Raw genomic sequence first — 14,366 nt, 5'->3', positions numbered from 1 at the left:
TGTAGTTTAAACTGAAATGTAGCATTTGTTACATTTTATCTTACAGTATAGATGATATTATTTTATGGTTTAGTTTTAGAAATTTCACAGTATACAAGATTCAATTGAAAATTTACAGTATTATGTGAAAATTTTACAGTATACAAGATTCAATTGAAAATTTACAGTATTATTTGCAAATTTTACAGTATGCAAGATTCAATTGAAAATTCTACTGTATACAAGTTTTAATTTTTACAGTATACAAGATTCAATTGAAAATTCTACTGTATACAAGATTCAATTTTTACAGTTCTGCTGATTCAATTTTACAGTATACAAGTTTCAATTGTAAATTTTACTGTGTAGAAGATTCAATTTTACAGTATACAAGATTCAATTGAAAATTTTACTGTATACAAGATTCAATTTTACAGTATACAAGATTTAATTTTACAGTATACAAGATTTAATTTTATAGTATACAAGATTCAACCCAGTGCGGACGCTAATAACTACTAATAACTAACTCTAACTGTCAATAACTTCTTATAACTGTAATTTCCGAAAGTACATTTATTTTGTCCTATTGTGCAAGTTGCAATTTTTTTCTAACTATCATAGGACCACTTCAAATAGTGCTGGATGTTTTGTGATTAACTGATATATTTTATGTGATATATTGTATAATTATACAGTATTCGCGCAAGTCAAAGCTGTGGACAAATGATGGACAAATGGCTGTGGACAATTAGACGGCCCCATTTTTTAATTACTTTTTGCTAAAAATTTAATTACCGTTGGGGGTCCATATAAACAAAAAATGGTGTCGTTCTCTGTAAGTAGGGCCCCCTATGACATATCCTGTTATGCACGGCGACAGAATTTCAAAAGTACGGAATATGATAAGTATCAATCAGTATGGTAGTTGTGAACTTGTGATAAGCACAAAAGTTGGTGCCAACTGCCAAAGAATTCTTTCTCCTGACATAATAAGTTAACATAAAATTAAATTAATATAATTGTAATTACAAACAGCAAATAATATATAAATGATGCTTCATTGAGTATGCTTATGATATCTAACTAATTAATTGATTGATTGATTGATTGATTGTGTTTTTATGTAAGGGGAATGCTCCTTTTAAGTTACATTATTATATCCTTCCTGGCTAATTTAGAATAGAACTAGTTTGGTATTTATTATGTAGAAGCTAATAACTTATTTAGAAACAAGGACAAGTGAAGCAGTGCCAAGCGGTGGCAATTTTGGTGAGCATATTTATGACTTCTCTTTTATTGGTCTCAGCCTCTCAGGTTACTAAATTCATACCTTTTATTCCAATCATTTTAGCCGCTAAAATAAGTAGTGTCAAATTAAACATCACCAAAACCTGTGCATAAACAGCCGCATGACAGTTGTGATGAACCTGTGCATAAACAGCCGCATGACAGTTGTGATGACACACACAACATATACACACGCATATACACACACATAGAGAGAGAGAGATTGATTAATATTAAAACGTTTGTTACTGGATCGTGGAATAAATGTTTCAATTTTTTATATTTTTAAAGTTTAAACAGTCAATTCAAACCGTTCAGCATTCAATCTATATTAAAATGTACTTAGAGGCCAAATTTTATATTTTTTTTATTTTTTTTTACTATTTATTAAGTCAGTTTTAAAATCATTGCTTTCAATTATCTAAAAAAATTTCACTGTTTATTAAAATTAGAGATTTTATAACTAGCTTAATAAATAGTTAACAAATTCCAAAAAAATTAAAAATTTAGTTTTCAGACAAATTTTAATATAGAAATACATTTAACGGTTTGAATCAACTGCTTAAATTTTTAAAATCAGAAAGCTAATTAATCATATCTAAATTCCGAAACAAACATTTTAATATTTCCAATCTCTCTCTCTCTCTATATATATACATATATATATATATTCTGGATTAATAATAGTTATCTCTAGACTCCAATCGATACAGAAAACAGTGGTGTATTGAAAGAATGTTGCCAGCCTGTCCAAATCCTTCCAATTCGTGCAATTCAAGTTGAGTTGACTAATCTATTGACTCAATTAACTTGGGCTGTGCTTTGTATTTAACAATACAATAGTATCTTTCTCTGTATTTGATTTTATACCATACTTCTTTCTGGCATCGTTCTTTTATAAATTTTATAAGATCTATCTTATTGCCCGATCATTATATAATTAATTAATCGCACTCTATGGACCTATAGACCACATAGCCAACTATTAAGATATTAAGAAGTCATTAATTACATATAGTCAGGGGGTTCAAAAATCAGAAGTAGGGCACATTAGCCAATCATTTAATCACACTCTCGGGTAAATCTGAGCAGAGTAGCGGATAGAAATCTAAAAAAATCATGGTATGATCTGATACGTCATGGCACGACATAACACATGTATTGGTCACGTATTATAATTTGTGTGTTCCATGCAATAACTATTTACGTAACGTGATCATCTTTTAAAAATTTGGCACAACACAACACGTTACGCAAAGATTTAGTCACAACACATGATTATATGAGTCACGTGTAATTAGGACTTTTAGATCTTGATCGAATGATGAATTTTGAATAAACTAATCTAAATTATGCAAAAATAGTTAAACATAACCAAAAGTGATTAGTCATGTTTGGACAAGTCACCTGTGGTCACGGTGTGACTAACATGTTATAATCATCCTTCCAAATTTGATCACAGCAAGACACGTATAAAGCGACTTGGTCACGCTAGGTACATATTTAGATCTCTAGTAGCATACCTCTATTTTCTCCTAACAAATCAACGATTCTTCTGACTAGAGTAGCGAATCAAATTGCATTTTTTTTTCTTTTTTTTTTTACGCGAATCAGTTTGGGCTGACTTTTTTTTCGGCACAATTTTCTTCTACTGGAGCATGATTAAATCTAGGGGTATAGTCCTTATTTCCATCAAAAAATAGACATAGTGGGTCTAAAAAAAATCGAATTTAGACACTTGCCTACTCCTAATCCTCTTTAGGTCTGTTACATAACCAACTAATTTCATCAATTTATTAGTATGTTAGTTATGTTAAAGTTATTCTATTTAGCTATTATACTTCTAAATTCGAATGTTGTTACTATATCGAATATTAAAATATCATAGCAAAAACTATATTGTAGATAGTTCAATTAAAACTTATAATCCATATAATTAATTATTCGTGAAATCAATATATAAACATTTGAGTAGAAAATCAATGTATACAAGGAGTTGAAGGATTTTGACATTCATTTCATACTCAATATGTTAAAATAAAGAAGTAAGTTTGGATTTACAAATAGTTCAGCTTAAAATAAAATTCAATCTGAAATGGTCAGATTAAATTCAACAGGGCCCGTTGTACAATCTAGATAGAGATAGAGATATTCCTATTTCGGAGATGGGCTATTTGCTTGTTTTGTTTAAACTATTTTTATGTTCGTGCCTAGAATACTTAGTTTCATAGTTAAATATTAGAGTGATTTAGACAATTAGTGTAAAAATTCAAAAATAATAAGTTAAAATTTTCAAAACAACTATCAAAATGTAACATGCTATGTATTAAAAACTTGATAGATATATATTTAAAGGAATGAGTTGACAAAATAAAAAATAAGCTTCGGCCCAAAACAAATACCACACAAAAAATTCGAGGATGCTGAAGATCGACAATAGAATCAGATTATGGGGGCCCAATATTGGCCCGATACCGAATTTCTTTGTCAACTTGGATTGCTATATATCCCTGTTCCCGGTATCCGCTACAGTTTCTCTGATAGGTGAGACCCCACTTTTCAGTGGCAGCGCTCTCCCTCCTATCAGGAGTTCTACTTCTATATCTCTCTGTCTCCTCTCCGATCCCCTCCCTCGGCCTACCCTCTCTCCTTCCCCTTCTCTCCTCTGCCCCGCCGACCTTCTCCTCCTTTGCTTAAAGACTCATTTGAATTGAGGTATCTTCAGAACTTTCTTGGGTGTTAAATTTCTTTAATTCTACCCAATTATTTCTCATTCCACCCCCCATCATGGAAAAAAATATTCCATCCTAGTGGAATAGAGAGGGGTTTGCCAGATTAAAGGGTCTAATTGCAAACTTTCAAGTTTCAACTCTATTCCACCTCTTCTTATTCCGTCATTTTTACACTATTCGATCCAATTCGAATCATGTTCAACAACTATACCACCTTTTCCCATCCAATTCCACCAAGGTCACATTGGATTTTTAAATCCCCTGTATTCACCTTTATATATTAATACAAAAAACAGGTGGTGGGCTCCATCAAAATCGCCACTAGACCACCAAAACTTGATATCTAAAGACCTGCCAACGTGGGTCCGGTCCATCAGATAGGAAGGAGAAAGCGTTGATGACGAAAGACTAACAATGATTGTTGACATTGCCTCAACATGCATTCGATCATCTCCAGAGAATCGGCCAACTTCATGGCAAGTGCTACAGATGATTCAAGAAGTTAAACAGGCCAAGACCGGAGAAGCTGATGAAGACAACAATTTGAGTGCTAGTAGTTCTTAGTTTCTCTTTTTGTGCTTGCTTGTTCTTGTTTCTTTTTTCCTTTTTTTTTTTTCCTTTATTTATGTTATTTATTTTATTTTTTCCTTTTGGTTGGGTCTATATCTGATGAGCTGTTAGTTATCATCACTATTAACAAGTAGTGTTCACATGTAATGCGCATATTGAAATTAGTTTTGTCTAATCTCTCTGCAAATAATGATATTCAAATTGAGACGTTCAGTTAAACCCAAGGAACGTGCCTTTGAACATTATAAATTGGAAATTGGCAATGGGAAACAGAGTAGTCCGATGGGCATCGGACCTACTTTGGTTCCAACGGGTTTAATCACCGTCAGATTGGCTTTAGGATTCGCGTCAGAACTTTCGCGTCTGCTTTAATATTCGTGCTGTTAGTTTTTCTCTTTGCCGAAAAAATAACAAATGAGGTCAATTTGTAATTTTCTCAAAACCCAGATGGTTTTTGGGCCTATACTAAAACCCATACAGAATAAGCCTTCTTTAACCCAAGATCATTTGGAGTTTTGTTTTCATTATACCAAACATTTGACAGATTAGGTGACAGAGCGACGAGATGGTTTATATTCCTGCTGATTTAAACTCATCCGCACAAATCTCAATGCAAATCAGAACGGTATTATGAGTACATGATAAGGTTTGCTGCCTGGTGGTTCGACAACTGCTCTTCGAAATATGTTCAGTTCGTTCCCAAAACTTGGTATAATTAATTAAATAATCTGTTAATAAGAATAGCATAGTTAAGAGTTTGTTCTTCTCGTAGAGAAAAATGTGCAAAGAACAGGATGACGAAAACAAAATATGAAATTCTGGTTTTAATTTAGATTAATTGAAAAAGTGTCAGTCTAATGAACCTTTAGAAAGGTTGTTAAAGATGGACTCCGTAGTCTCTGTCTATGTCAATAAAAAATGCTCGAGAAACAGCAAATTATAAATCACTATCCTAACTTATATCCCATATAATGCCAACTAAATAATTTGATGCTCCTGAAAACAGTAAAATTAAACATCCAAAATTTGAATCTGCTCAAAATCTAGCAAAATTTTGTAAAATATTTCACGCGGTTTTTTGTTTTGCCGAAGTAGATGCCAGGTACGACAGTGTCCTGTGTCCCACAAAGAGTAGAAACACACCAAGAAATCCCAGTGCCTTTAATGTTGTAAACAGATCCAACTGTGTACCAAAACCAAATGTTAGCAACAAAAAAAAAGAAGAAGAAAAAGCAAATAAATCTCCAATTATTTGGGTTTCAATGTGTACCAAACCCTAAACACGAAGAACAAAATATGATGTATTGTATACCATTACAAGCCGAGTTTTATCTTAAATATCATGTATATACACTTGCAACTTGAGACATCTTCATGCCTCCTAACGATTATACCTCCCCTATCTCTGTTTTAATTAAATTCACCAAATTACCCTGCTTTCTTTTCATTAATTGTGAAGAGGGAAACAGTTGATTGGGATTTTTGAGATTCTGGCAGGTAAAACTAAACAGTCTGGAGATCATCCCTCACAGATGAATTAATAATAAAAGTAGAGTGAGGCTATGGTACTATGCATAGTGCGGATTAGTCCGTACTATCAATCAATATTTTTGTTTTCAAAGTCCAAATAGTTGATCTAAACCGTTCAAAATGATTTTCATATAAAAATGTACTTGCAGACTAAATTTTACATTTTTATAATTTTTTTACTATTTTTTTAGATAGGTACAAAACCACTACTTTTGAATGATCTAGAATTTTTAGATCAAGTGATTTTCCAATTATCTAAAAAAAATAGTAAAAAAGTTCTAAAAAAATATAAAATTTGATCTACAAGTACATTTTCATATGATAATCATGTTGAACGGCTCGGATTGACTATTTCGACTTTAAAAACGAAAATATTGATCCATAGTACCGATCAATATGTGCTATGCATAGTACCATAGCCTCACTCATAAAAGTATATGTAAAAAGAAAAAGACCTTAAGCCAGAAAAGGACATAGAGCAGCAAAACAGCTCCGATGCCTCCATGGAATAACACAGCGAATGAAGCTGGCACAGCTGAAGACGGGAAGCCCTTGAAATTCACTCCAATACGCAGAAGCTGTCATTTTTAACATTGCAAAGAGAAAAAAGAACAATTAATTTCGATTAATTTATTTTCTAAGGGCCACAAGTTGAAACCTACAAATCACCCAGTCAAAACTATGACAGTCAAATATTTAGTATGCATATAAAAAAACAAATAAGTAGCAGCAATTTTAGAAAAGAAAGGCATCCTACACTAAAGAGGGTATACTAAATCACAGGTGGTGTTTGGTTGAGGCCTAAACCATAGAATAAGAGGTTTAGGCCTCAGTTATTCCACCAAATGAGGATTAATTAGGCCGGCCTAACTAGGCATAACTCTAAAATTAGGACCCTAAACCCTTAAACCACTTATCAAGGTGGCCTAAGAGTTAGTTCCCCTACGGCCCCACCGTCAGGGACTTCAATTTTTTTTCCCTCTCTCTCTTCTTTAGTGGATACTATTTTTGAATAGCTTAGGTTGGCCTAAGTTGGAATAGACCTCCAAAACTTTAGGCCTTGACCAATTCCAAACACCACCAAAAGGTATAGGCAGTCAAAACTAAAAAGATACACTGACGAGATTCCTTTGTTTGTTTTTTTCTGTTCAATTAGGAGGGAAATGAGATAACAAATACCCCGATCAAGAAAGCTAAGAGAGGGAGAAGAGTGAGGCCCATAAATCCAAGAGAGAGCTCCTGAGGCGGTCTCTTTTCGGGTGAACGAAAGATGTGCGATATCTCCTCCTTCGGCCCGAACCGAGACAACGGGTCAACGGGTTGAGCACGTGGTTTGGGTGCCTTCTCTGGTGCCTCTGGTAGGTCAAGCTCAATTGAACCAAGGGACCACAGCAAAGAATTTTCCTGTTAGATTTACACCAAAACATTAATTTTTGTTCAAGAAACCACCAAAAGTTAATGAGATTTATGATGGGAATTAGAGGTGTTCGTTGGGTTGGTTCGGTTAAAACCGAATTAAAATAGTCAAATCAACATTTTATTCGGTTTTCAAAAATATAATCGAACCAACTGAATTAAACTTGGCAACCGAATAACAACCGAACCAAAATAACCAATGTAATCAAAAGGTTAAAACTCTTTTTTAACACTACATTTGATATTCATAGAAATAAATATATATGAACTATATATAAGTTGTTGACATTACATACATTGTTGAATTCCATATAAAATATGTAGATGTTCTAAAATATCCAAACCAAAATATAGGTTGTTGATATTACATACATTATATATAAAGCATGGATTTGAACCCATATACAGTTCGGTCGGTTCGGTTTTTTCAGTTTTGAAAAATCTAAACCGAACCAAATATAAGAAACCAAAGTAATTAAAAAATTCAACAGAACTGATCCATTTAAACCGCAAAACCGAACTATTTAATCCAAACCTTTTCAGTTCGGTTGAAAACCAAATAAACCGGACCGAATAAACACCCCTAAAAAGAACAGAAAAATAATAAGAAAGAGAAAACAAACCATGACAGCATCACCGATTGCTAGTTCAATGTTGTATCTCCCAGACAGATAATAAAACTTCTCCACCAGCCCGAGAAAGTTCTGGAAATAAATATTTTATATAAAAATGTAATCTTGTAAGACTTCAGGAAATAACTAAAAATGTACTATTTTCATCCATTAAGTAGTAGACAATAAGCAAAGATGCAAATTTTTGTGCGAACATTCTGGTGCTTTTCAAGCTAGGGATTACAGTAACTACTGATATTTGTGTATTTAAATGTACCATAAAACTAAAAAAAATATTTTCTATTGACATTTGCAAACAACAAACAATGGGCACTTCTCAGAAGTTACCACAGATCAGTATGCTTTTATGACTATTGATAAGGCAGTCACTTCTAATTTTCTTTTTCTAGCTGTTGCTTTCTGATTTCATGGCATCAATATTTCACTATTTTATGTGTGAGTTCTTCAACAGATTGAATATCAGCAGAGAAATAAAATTAAAGTCACTCATTAATGAATATACAGGGAATTTCATGTATACCCCTCAAAAACCTCAAAATTACATATTTCCCCTTCTAAAATTCATAGTATATCATATTTACCCTTCTAAATTTCAAAAACTCACAAATTTACCCAATTATTGACTTTTCTATTAAAACTTGTTTTAAATTTATAAAGTACCCATTTTACCCTTTATTGAAAAAAAAAAAAATGTAGTCTGTGTAAGAAAAATATCCCATCTTCTAAATGATCGTTTTCTGATGACAAATGGAATGGTTCATTTCTCTACTTGTATTGTACTGTAAATAGGTACATAAATAAATTGTCATAAGAGAGATTACCAGAACAAGATTGTACTGTTTCGAAGACATGTCTGGAACAAACAGATGCTCGACCTTGGATTCATGCTGAAGTTTCACAATCAACTGTACATAAAATAATCAATTTTATATGTTAAAAGTGGAAGGATATCATTTGTTTTGAACATGAAGGATGGAATAAATTGCTGAATTAAAAACCTGATGTGGCTTAAAACTTTTTCCAAGGGGAGTTTTTAACTGGAGAGAAAGTCTCATCTTCTGTAAATGGTTTGCTGACAGAGAAACCATGGAATCCTTTGATAGATCCAATCTGAAGGACAATAGAAAAAATTTACAAAGGTTAGTACTTAGAACTTTAAATGACTGATTTTATGTACTTGTTCGCATATAACAATATCTTGAGCCAGCCCTACATTCTATTAATTTTACATCATTTTATATCATTTTGCAATCTTGACCCTGGTTATGGTGGGTTAATAGATCCAATCATTGTGAAGAATAAATATAAGGCCCAATATCTGACTTAGTCAAATGTTTTCATATAAATGAAAGATATTGATCCATAGTACAGACCGTTATGCATTATGCATAGTACCATAGCCTCACTGAAATAAAAGATAATATTCCCAGCAAAAGAGATTACTTCTTTACAGACTCAGAAGATGCATCACTATCAGAGATAGCAATTTCGGCCTTGTCGATTTTAACATTTCCCGTTAAAAATGTTGTCACGCTAATCTGGCCTCCTGTGGCATAGTTCTCTGCAAGTTCTGGATCATTCATTGAAACCTATAAAAAAAATTAAAAAAAATTAAGATTGCGGTAAAAGAAAATCACTAAAAGGAGGAGGCACAGTTTTATTGACATCATACCTCAAAGATCAAAGAGTACTTGCCAACATCTATGTTAGAGATATCCAAGAAATGGATCCTATTTTCCTGGTCATATTCCAGTTCCTGTAATAGTAAACAAAATTAAAAATATATATATATATCAGTAAAAACTAGGTCACATGACGCCACTATTTCTTTCCTTTTTCTTTACTTTCATTTCGTCACTCTTTTGTTCTCTTTACATTTTTTTTTCATTTTGGAAAGTATCTCAATTATAACAGTAACTAAATTTTACAAATTCATCATGCCTACCTCCCAAATAAATCCCGACGAGGCAAACTTCTTCTTTTTTCCCAGTTGTAACATATAAATAAGAGGGAAATTTTACAAATCGCCCTATCTTTCAAAATTTTCAAATAAAATGCCCCTCTAAAATTATTAACAAAATGCCCCTCCAATCAAGAGAAATTAACAAGGGTATTTTGTTAATAATTTTAGTGGAGGGGCATTTTATTTGAAAATTTTGAAAGGTAGAACAATTTGTAAAATTTCCCTAAATAAGAAGAAACAAAAATTCTCGGCTAAGCTTACCTCACGCAACTAAAAAACCTGCTAATCCCTGAACTACAGTCTCAGATCTAAAGTAGTGTGAACTCCACTTATTGATTTTTCAAAATATGGTTTTCATATGTGCAACAATTCTATCAAGTATCAAACTGCTAAATACTTCAATGCAAAAACATTTCAACCCTGAAGAACGAACTTATTTATTATATTTGTGTTGAGTAATTAGCTTCTTTATTGTTCTTACTTCCATAAACATTTTAAATCTTAAAACTTAAGAAGAATAACAGAGAAGATATGAGAAAGACACAGAGTGAGCGAGAGAGACTCAGCTTTACCTTCTTTTCGAAGTGAGTTACTTCCTTTGAGTCTGGGGTTAGAACTTTGAGTAGACTCACAGTAAGAGGAGGTGAAGGAGAACCAAAGACTGTTGTTACTTCAGCCTGAACAACAGTTGAAACACAAGCCAAACTTTATACAAGAGAAACTCATATTAAAAAAAAAAAACAATAGTTAATAGTACACTAAAACATCGTAAGGTATGCATCTTGAAAGATCTACCTTGAGTTGATCCTTTGAGGTAAGAGAAAGAACGGTAGCAGGAAGAGATAGAATCAAGGGAATTGACACCCTGTAAAAAATATGCAAATTGTAAATTGATTTGCAAAATGAGTTTACTCCACACATGGTACAAAACCAAGTATATAAAGAAATAGAAAAACAAAAGATAACACGGTAAAAAAAAATAATTCACCATTAATGCCCCGCTGTTCTCTTAAAATTCAAAATTGATTACCTGTTGCTTTCCAAGGATGCCAAGGAATTGATCTGATAAAAGAAATCCTTAGTAGTGCCAGGAACACCTATGCTCAGAAAGAACTTGGCCAGACCTGATATTTTCTCACCACCAATCTATATAAACAAAGAATTTAGATCAGGTTTTTAAAAAGTAAGAAATACTTGGTGTTTTACTTTACAAAAAACCCTCATATTCTACTCTTGAAGCACATTCAAATAAAATTTAGAGAAGATGAATATGGAGGAGCAAACATAATATTTTATATTTTGTTAGAGTACACGTGACATTATTCTATGCATAATATTAAGAAACACTTGATAAAGAAGAGGACCATATAAGCATTTAATTCAATTTAAGCTTCCATCACAAACATGCAAAATTGCTTGATATTTACATTTAATAGCGGTAAAAGTGAAAGAAAATTGGAATGCAATCCTTACATTTAATTTTTCAGAAGAAACGGCTGCGAGCGCACTAACTCCACTAACAACAGAAGCAGAGGTTCCAAGTGGGCCCTTATATTGGTCGGGGTCAACATTCTTCTCATCAAAGTACAAAGTACCATCATCTAATTCAAACAAGAATGAATGTTAGAATATTATCAGTCAAAGTAAATTTAAATTTAAGGTGTGAAATTGTAGAAATTAGTCAATTACCGTAGCGTTTAATCCTGTCAAACAACTTGTTGATGTCCTTCTTCACAACTGCAATCTGCAAAGAAAGAAAGGTACGTAACAAACGGGAATATGACAAATATTGCATTACTCAAAAAACACAAAAAGTAAAGAGTGAGGCTATGGTAATATGCATATTACACAATGGCCTGCGCTGCGCTAAGGACTCGTACCTTCGTTTTTAAGGGTTTAGGGTTTAGATAGATAGAAAACCACTGCTCTACTAATCTAAAAAAATAGTAAAAAAAATATATAAAATTTGGTCTTCAAGTACATTTTCATATGGAGATCATGTTTAACTGTTTGGATCAATTGTTTGAACTTTGAAAATAGACATATGAGTCCATAGCACGGGTCAATCCGTAATATGCATATTGCCATAGCCTCACTCAAAAAGTAAATATAGATAACCCACATACCTTTGACTGATCGATATCAGATCCAGCCAGTGAAACAACAGATGCTAGAGCTTCCAGTGCTATACCTGTAACAAGTACCATTCCAGTTAGGTATTTCCGTGTTCTCTTCTCTGTTTTTTTTTTATTTTTACTCTAATTGTTTGGTTCAGATTTTAATTTTTGCTATTGAATAAATCTCAATTAGTATGCACTGTCCTAGTACTATTCTACTAGTCGGGAAGGATAACATTTTTTTATATTTTACAAAATAATAAAAATGTAAATTTATGAAGAACAAGATAAACTACCAGCTGCAAATGTGCTCGATCCAGGACTGTTTGTATCATACCGCCAAGTCCCGTCACTCTGACTAAGTGCCTGTAATTTGCATTAAATCAGACAATGGAATTGGAAATGAGATTATAAATTACAAATAAGCCTAACATTTTAAAAGGAAAAGCTATTCAATTGTTTACCTTTATGGCTTGAAATGTAGCATGAACGTCAGATAAAATGACATTTTGCCCTTGCTCCTAGAAATAAAAAAACCATAAAAAAATTAATTAAAATTTTCTTTTGGCAACCGGGAAATGCAATGAACAAAATTACAAATCAAATAGATAAATTCCTAACAATTACCTTAATACTTAGCAAGCCTCCCAGAGAGTAGTATAATTCTAGTAGTGAGCTTGCATCATTTATCACATATTGAAGCCGTGATGTGATACCCTAAAAAGTTATCAGAAAAATTACTGATTGTTTTTCTTATTAGCCTGAGAAATGGTACCAGAAAATTGATCATTCATGACTTACATCAAAGTCAACCAACTCTGTTGAGCAACCCAAGATTCCTTTAATCTTTAGTGCATGAAAAATGTCTTTTGTAGTAGAATCTGGCAAACTTAGTTTCTCAGAGACAGTTTTACAAATTCCTTCAGTTTTGTCACCACTCCTCTCTACTCCTAGTACTTGAAATGTTCTCAAAGCCTCATAGGTTTCTTCTAAGCTGAACAATTCAATTTGAGAACCTTTCGTCAGATGCATAGTTTTATAACATTAAACAAGTGGTTTCTAGATAATGTAGAACCTTTTCAGGTTTTTTTTTATCATTAAACAATTCAATTTGAGAATTAAGGGCATAAGTGAGCTTAAATGTGCGTGCTATGTTACCAAATTTAACTCTGTGAATCACTGATTGGTAATGTTTTGAGCATTGTTCAGTTTTGCTAAAACATACAACAAAAATTCTTTGTAACCATTATCTCCTTTTCAATGCTCAACTTAAAAATTCATACTTCAAATAAAATTTACATCATGATTAAATTACCAATCAAATTGATGAAATTCTACAAACTCCAATGATGTGTTCTAAACAAATGCAGTACAATCTATCCCTTTCATGAAAACAAAAACAAAAGGAAAACTGAAAAGACAAGAAATTGACAAAGCAATCACCTTTTCAATGCTAAACTTAAAAATTCATACTTCAAATAAAATTATATCGCGATTAAATTACCAATTAAATTGATGAAATCCTACGAACTGCAGTGATGTGTTTTACCCCAAATGCAGTGCAATTTATCAAATAAAACACTGAAAAGAAAAGGAATTGACAGATCAATCACCTTCCAAAGGATCCATCATGTGAGGGAACGAACAGCTCAGTCGCAGCAGATCGATGCGCGTCAGAAATCGGGCGGATAACGGATCCGTTCGACAGAAGAACAGATCCGCAGATCAGAACAAGAAAGACATGAACTTTCAGTTGTTTCGCCATTGGAACCGTACAAAGTTCTAAGCTTTAGATCATGTAAAGGGCCAGAGAAAATGAGACAAAGAGTAGACTCCTGAGTTGAAGTCTGAATTCTATGTTGCAAATTGTGCGGTACTCTGCTGCTAGGCGGGACTCACTTCGGTTCCTCTATTGGGTCCCGATTCCCTAAGGTAACTCAAATTTTGTATCCTGGATCGTTCGATCAGAATCCAGACCAATTCGGTCCGGCGTGGAATGCAAGTGTTCTTTTCATATTCGTGCCAAAATAGATCTGACAGTCCAGATATAAACATATAATTTGAGTTACCTTAGGTGATATGAATGTCTAATGAAAGTCAAAATTTTCTGTGGCATATTGTGCAGTGCTCTTCTGCT

The 14,366-nt window shown here is 32.9% G+C and overlaps 1 protein-coding gene across 1 annotated transcript; it reads right to left on the bottom strand.

Moving 5' to 3' along the window:
* Positions 1 to 5,382: 5,382 nt before the first annotated feature.
* On the bottom strand, positions 5,383 to 14,074 carry LOC144549548 (dolichyl-diphosphooligosaccharide--protein glycosyltransferase subunit 2-like). The gene is made up of 19 exons (XM_078298317.1): positions 13,843 to 14,074; positions 13,031 to 13,223; positions 12,857 to 12,946; positions 12,694 to 12,750; positions 12,526 to 12,595; positions 12,239 to 12,303; positions 11,802 to 11,856; positions 11,586 to 11,713; positions 11,143 to 11,258; positions 10,908 to 10,977; positions 10,685 to 10,789; positions 9,822 to 9,905; positions 9,593 to 9,738; positions 9,148 to 9,259; positions 8,971 to 9,054; positions 8,141 to 8,221; positions 7,281 to 7,505; positions 6,557 to 6,679; positions 5,383 to 5,754 (listed from the first exon to the last, which is right to left on the bottom strand). Exons 1-19 carry the CDS (start codon positions 13,992 to 13,994, stop codon positions 5,638 to 5,640), a joined length of 2,073 nt encoding a protein of 690 aa, XP_078154443.1. The 5' UTR covers positions 13,995 to 14,074; the 3' UTR covers positions 5,383 to 5,637.
* Between the last annotated feature and the right edge of the window lie 292 nt (positions 14,075 to 14,366).

The sequence above is a fragment of the Carex rostrata genome, chromosome 35 (assembly GCF_964058835.1).
Source record: "Carex rostrata chromosome 35, lpCarRost1.2, whole genome shotgun sequence".
Classification (NCBI taxonomy): domain Eukaryota; kingdom Viridiplantae; phylum Streptophyta; class Magnoliopsida; order Poales; family Cyperaceae; genus Carex; species Carex rostrata.
This window is presented reverse-complemented; position numbering and strand designations above follow the sequence as displayed.

What these genes read in the sequence shown, in the direction of transcription:
- LOC144549548 (XM_078298317.1), bottom strand. Translation starts at nt 13,994, where the DNA reads ATGGCGAAACAACTGAAAGTTCATGTCTTTCTTGTTCTGATCTGCGGA. An exon ending in TAACTCACTTCGAAAAGAAG is followed by an intron (nt 9,906 to 10,684) that starts GTAAAGCTGAGT and finishes TTACTATTACAG; the next exon opens with GAACTGGAATATGACCAGGA. An exon ending in AGTACTCTTTGATCTTTGAG is followed by an intron (nt 9,739 to 9,821) that starts GTATGATGTCAA and finishes TTTTTTTTATAG; the next exon opens with GTTTCAATGAATGATCCAGA.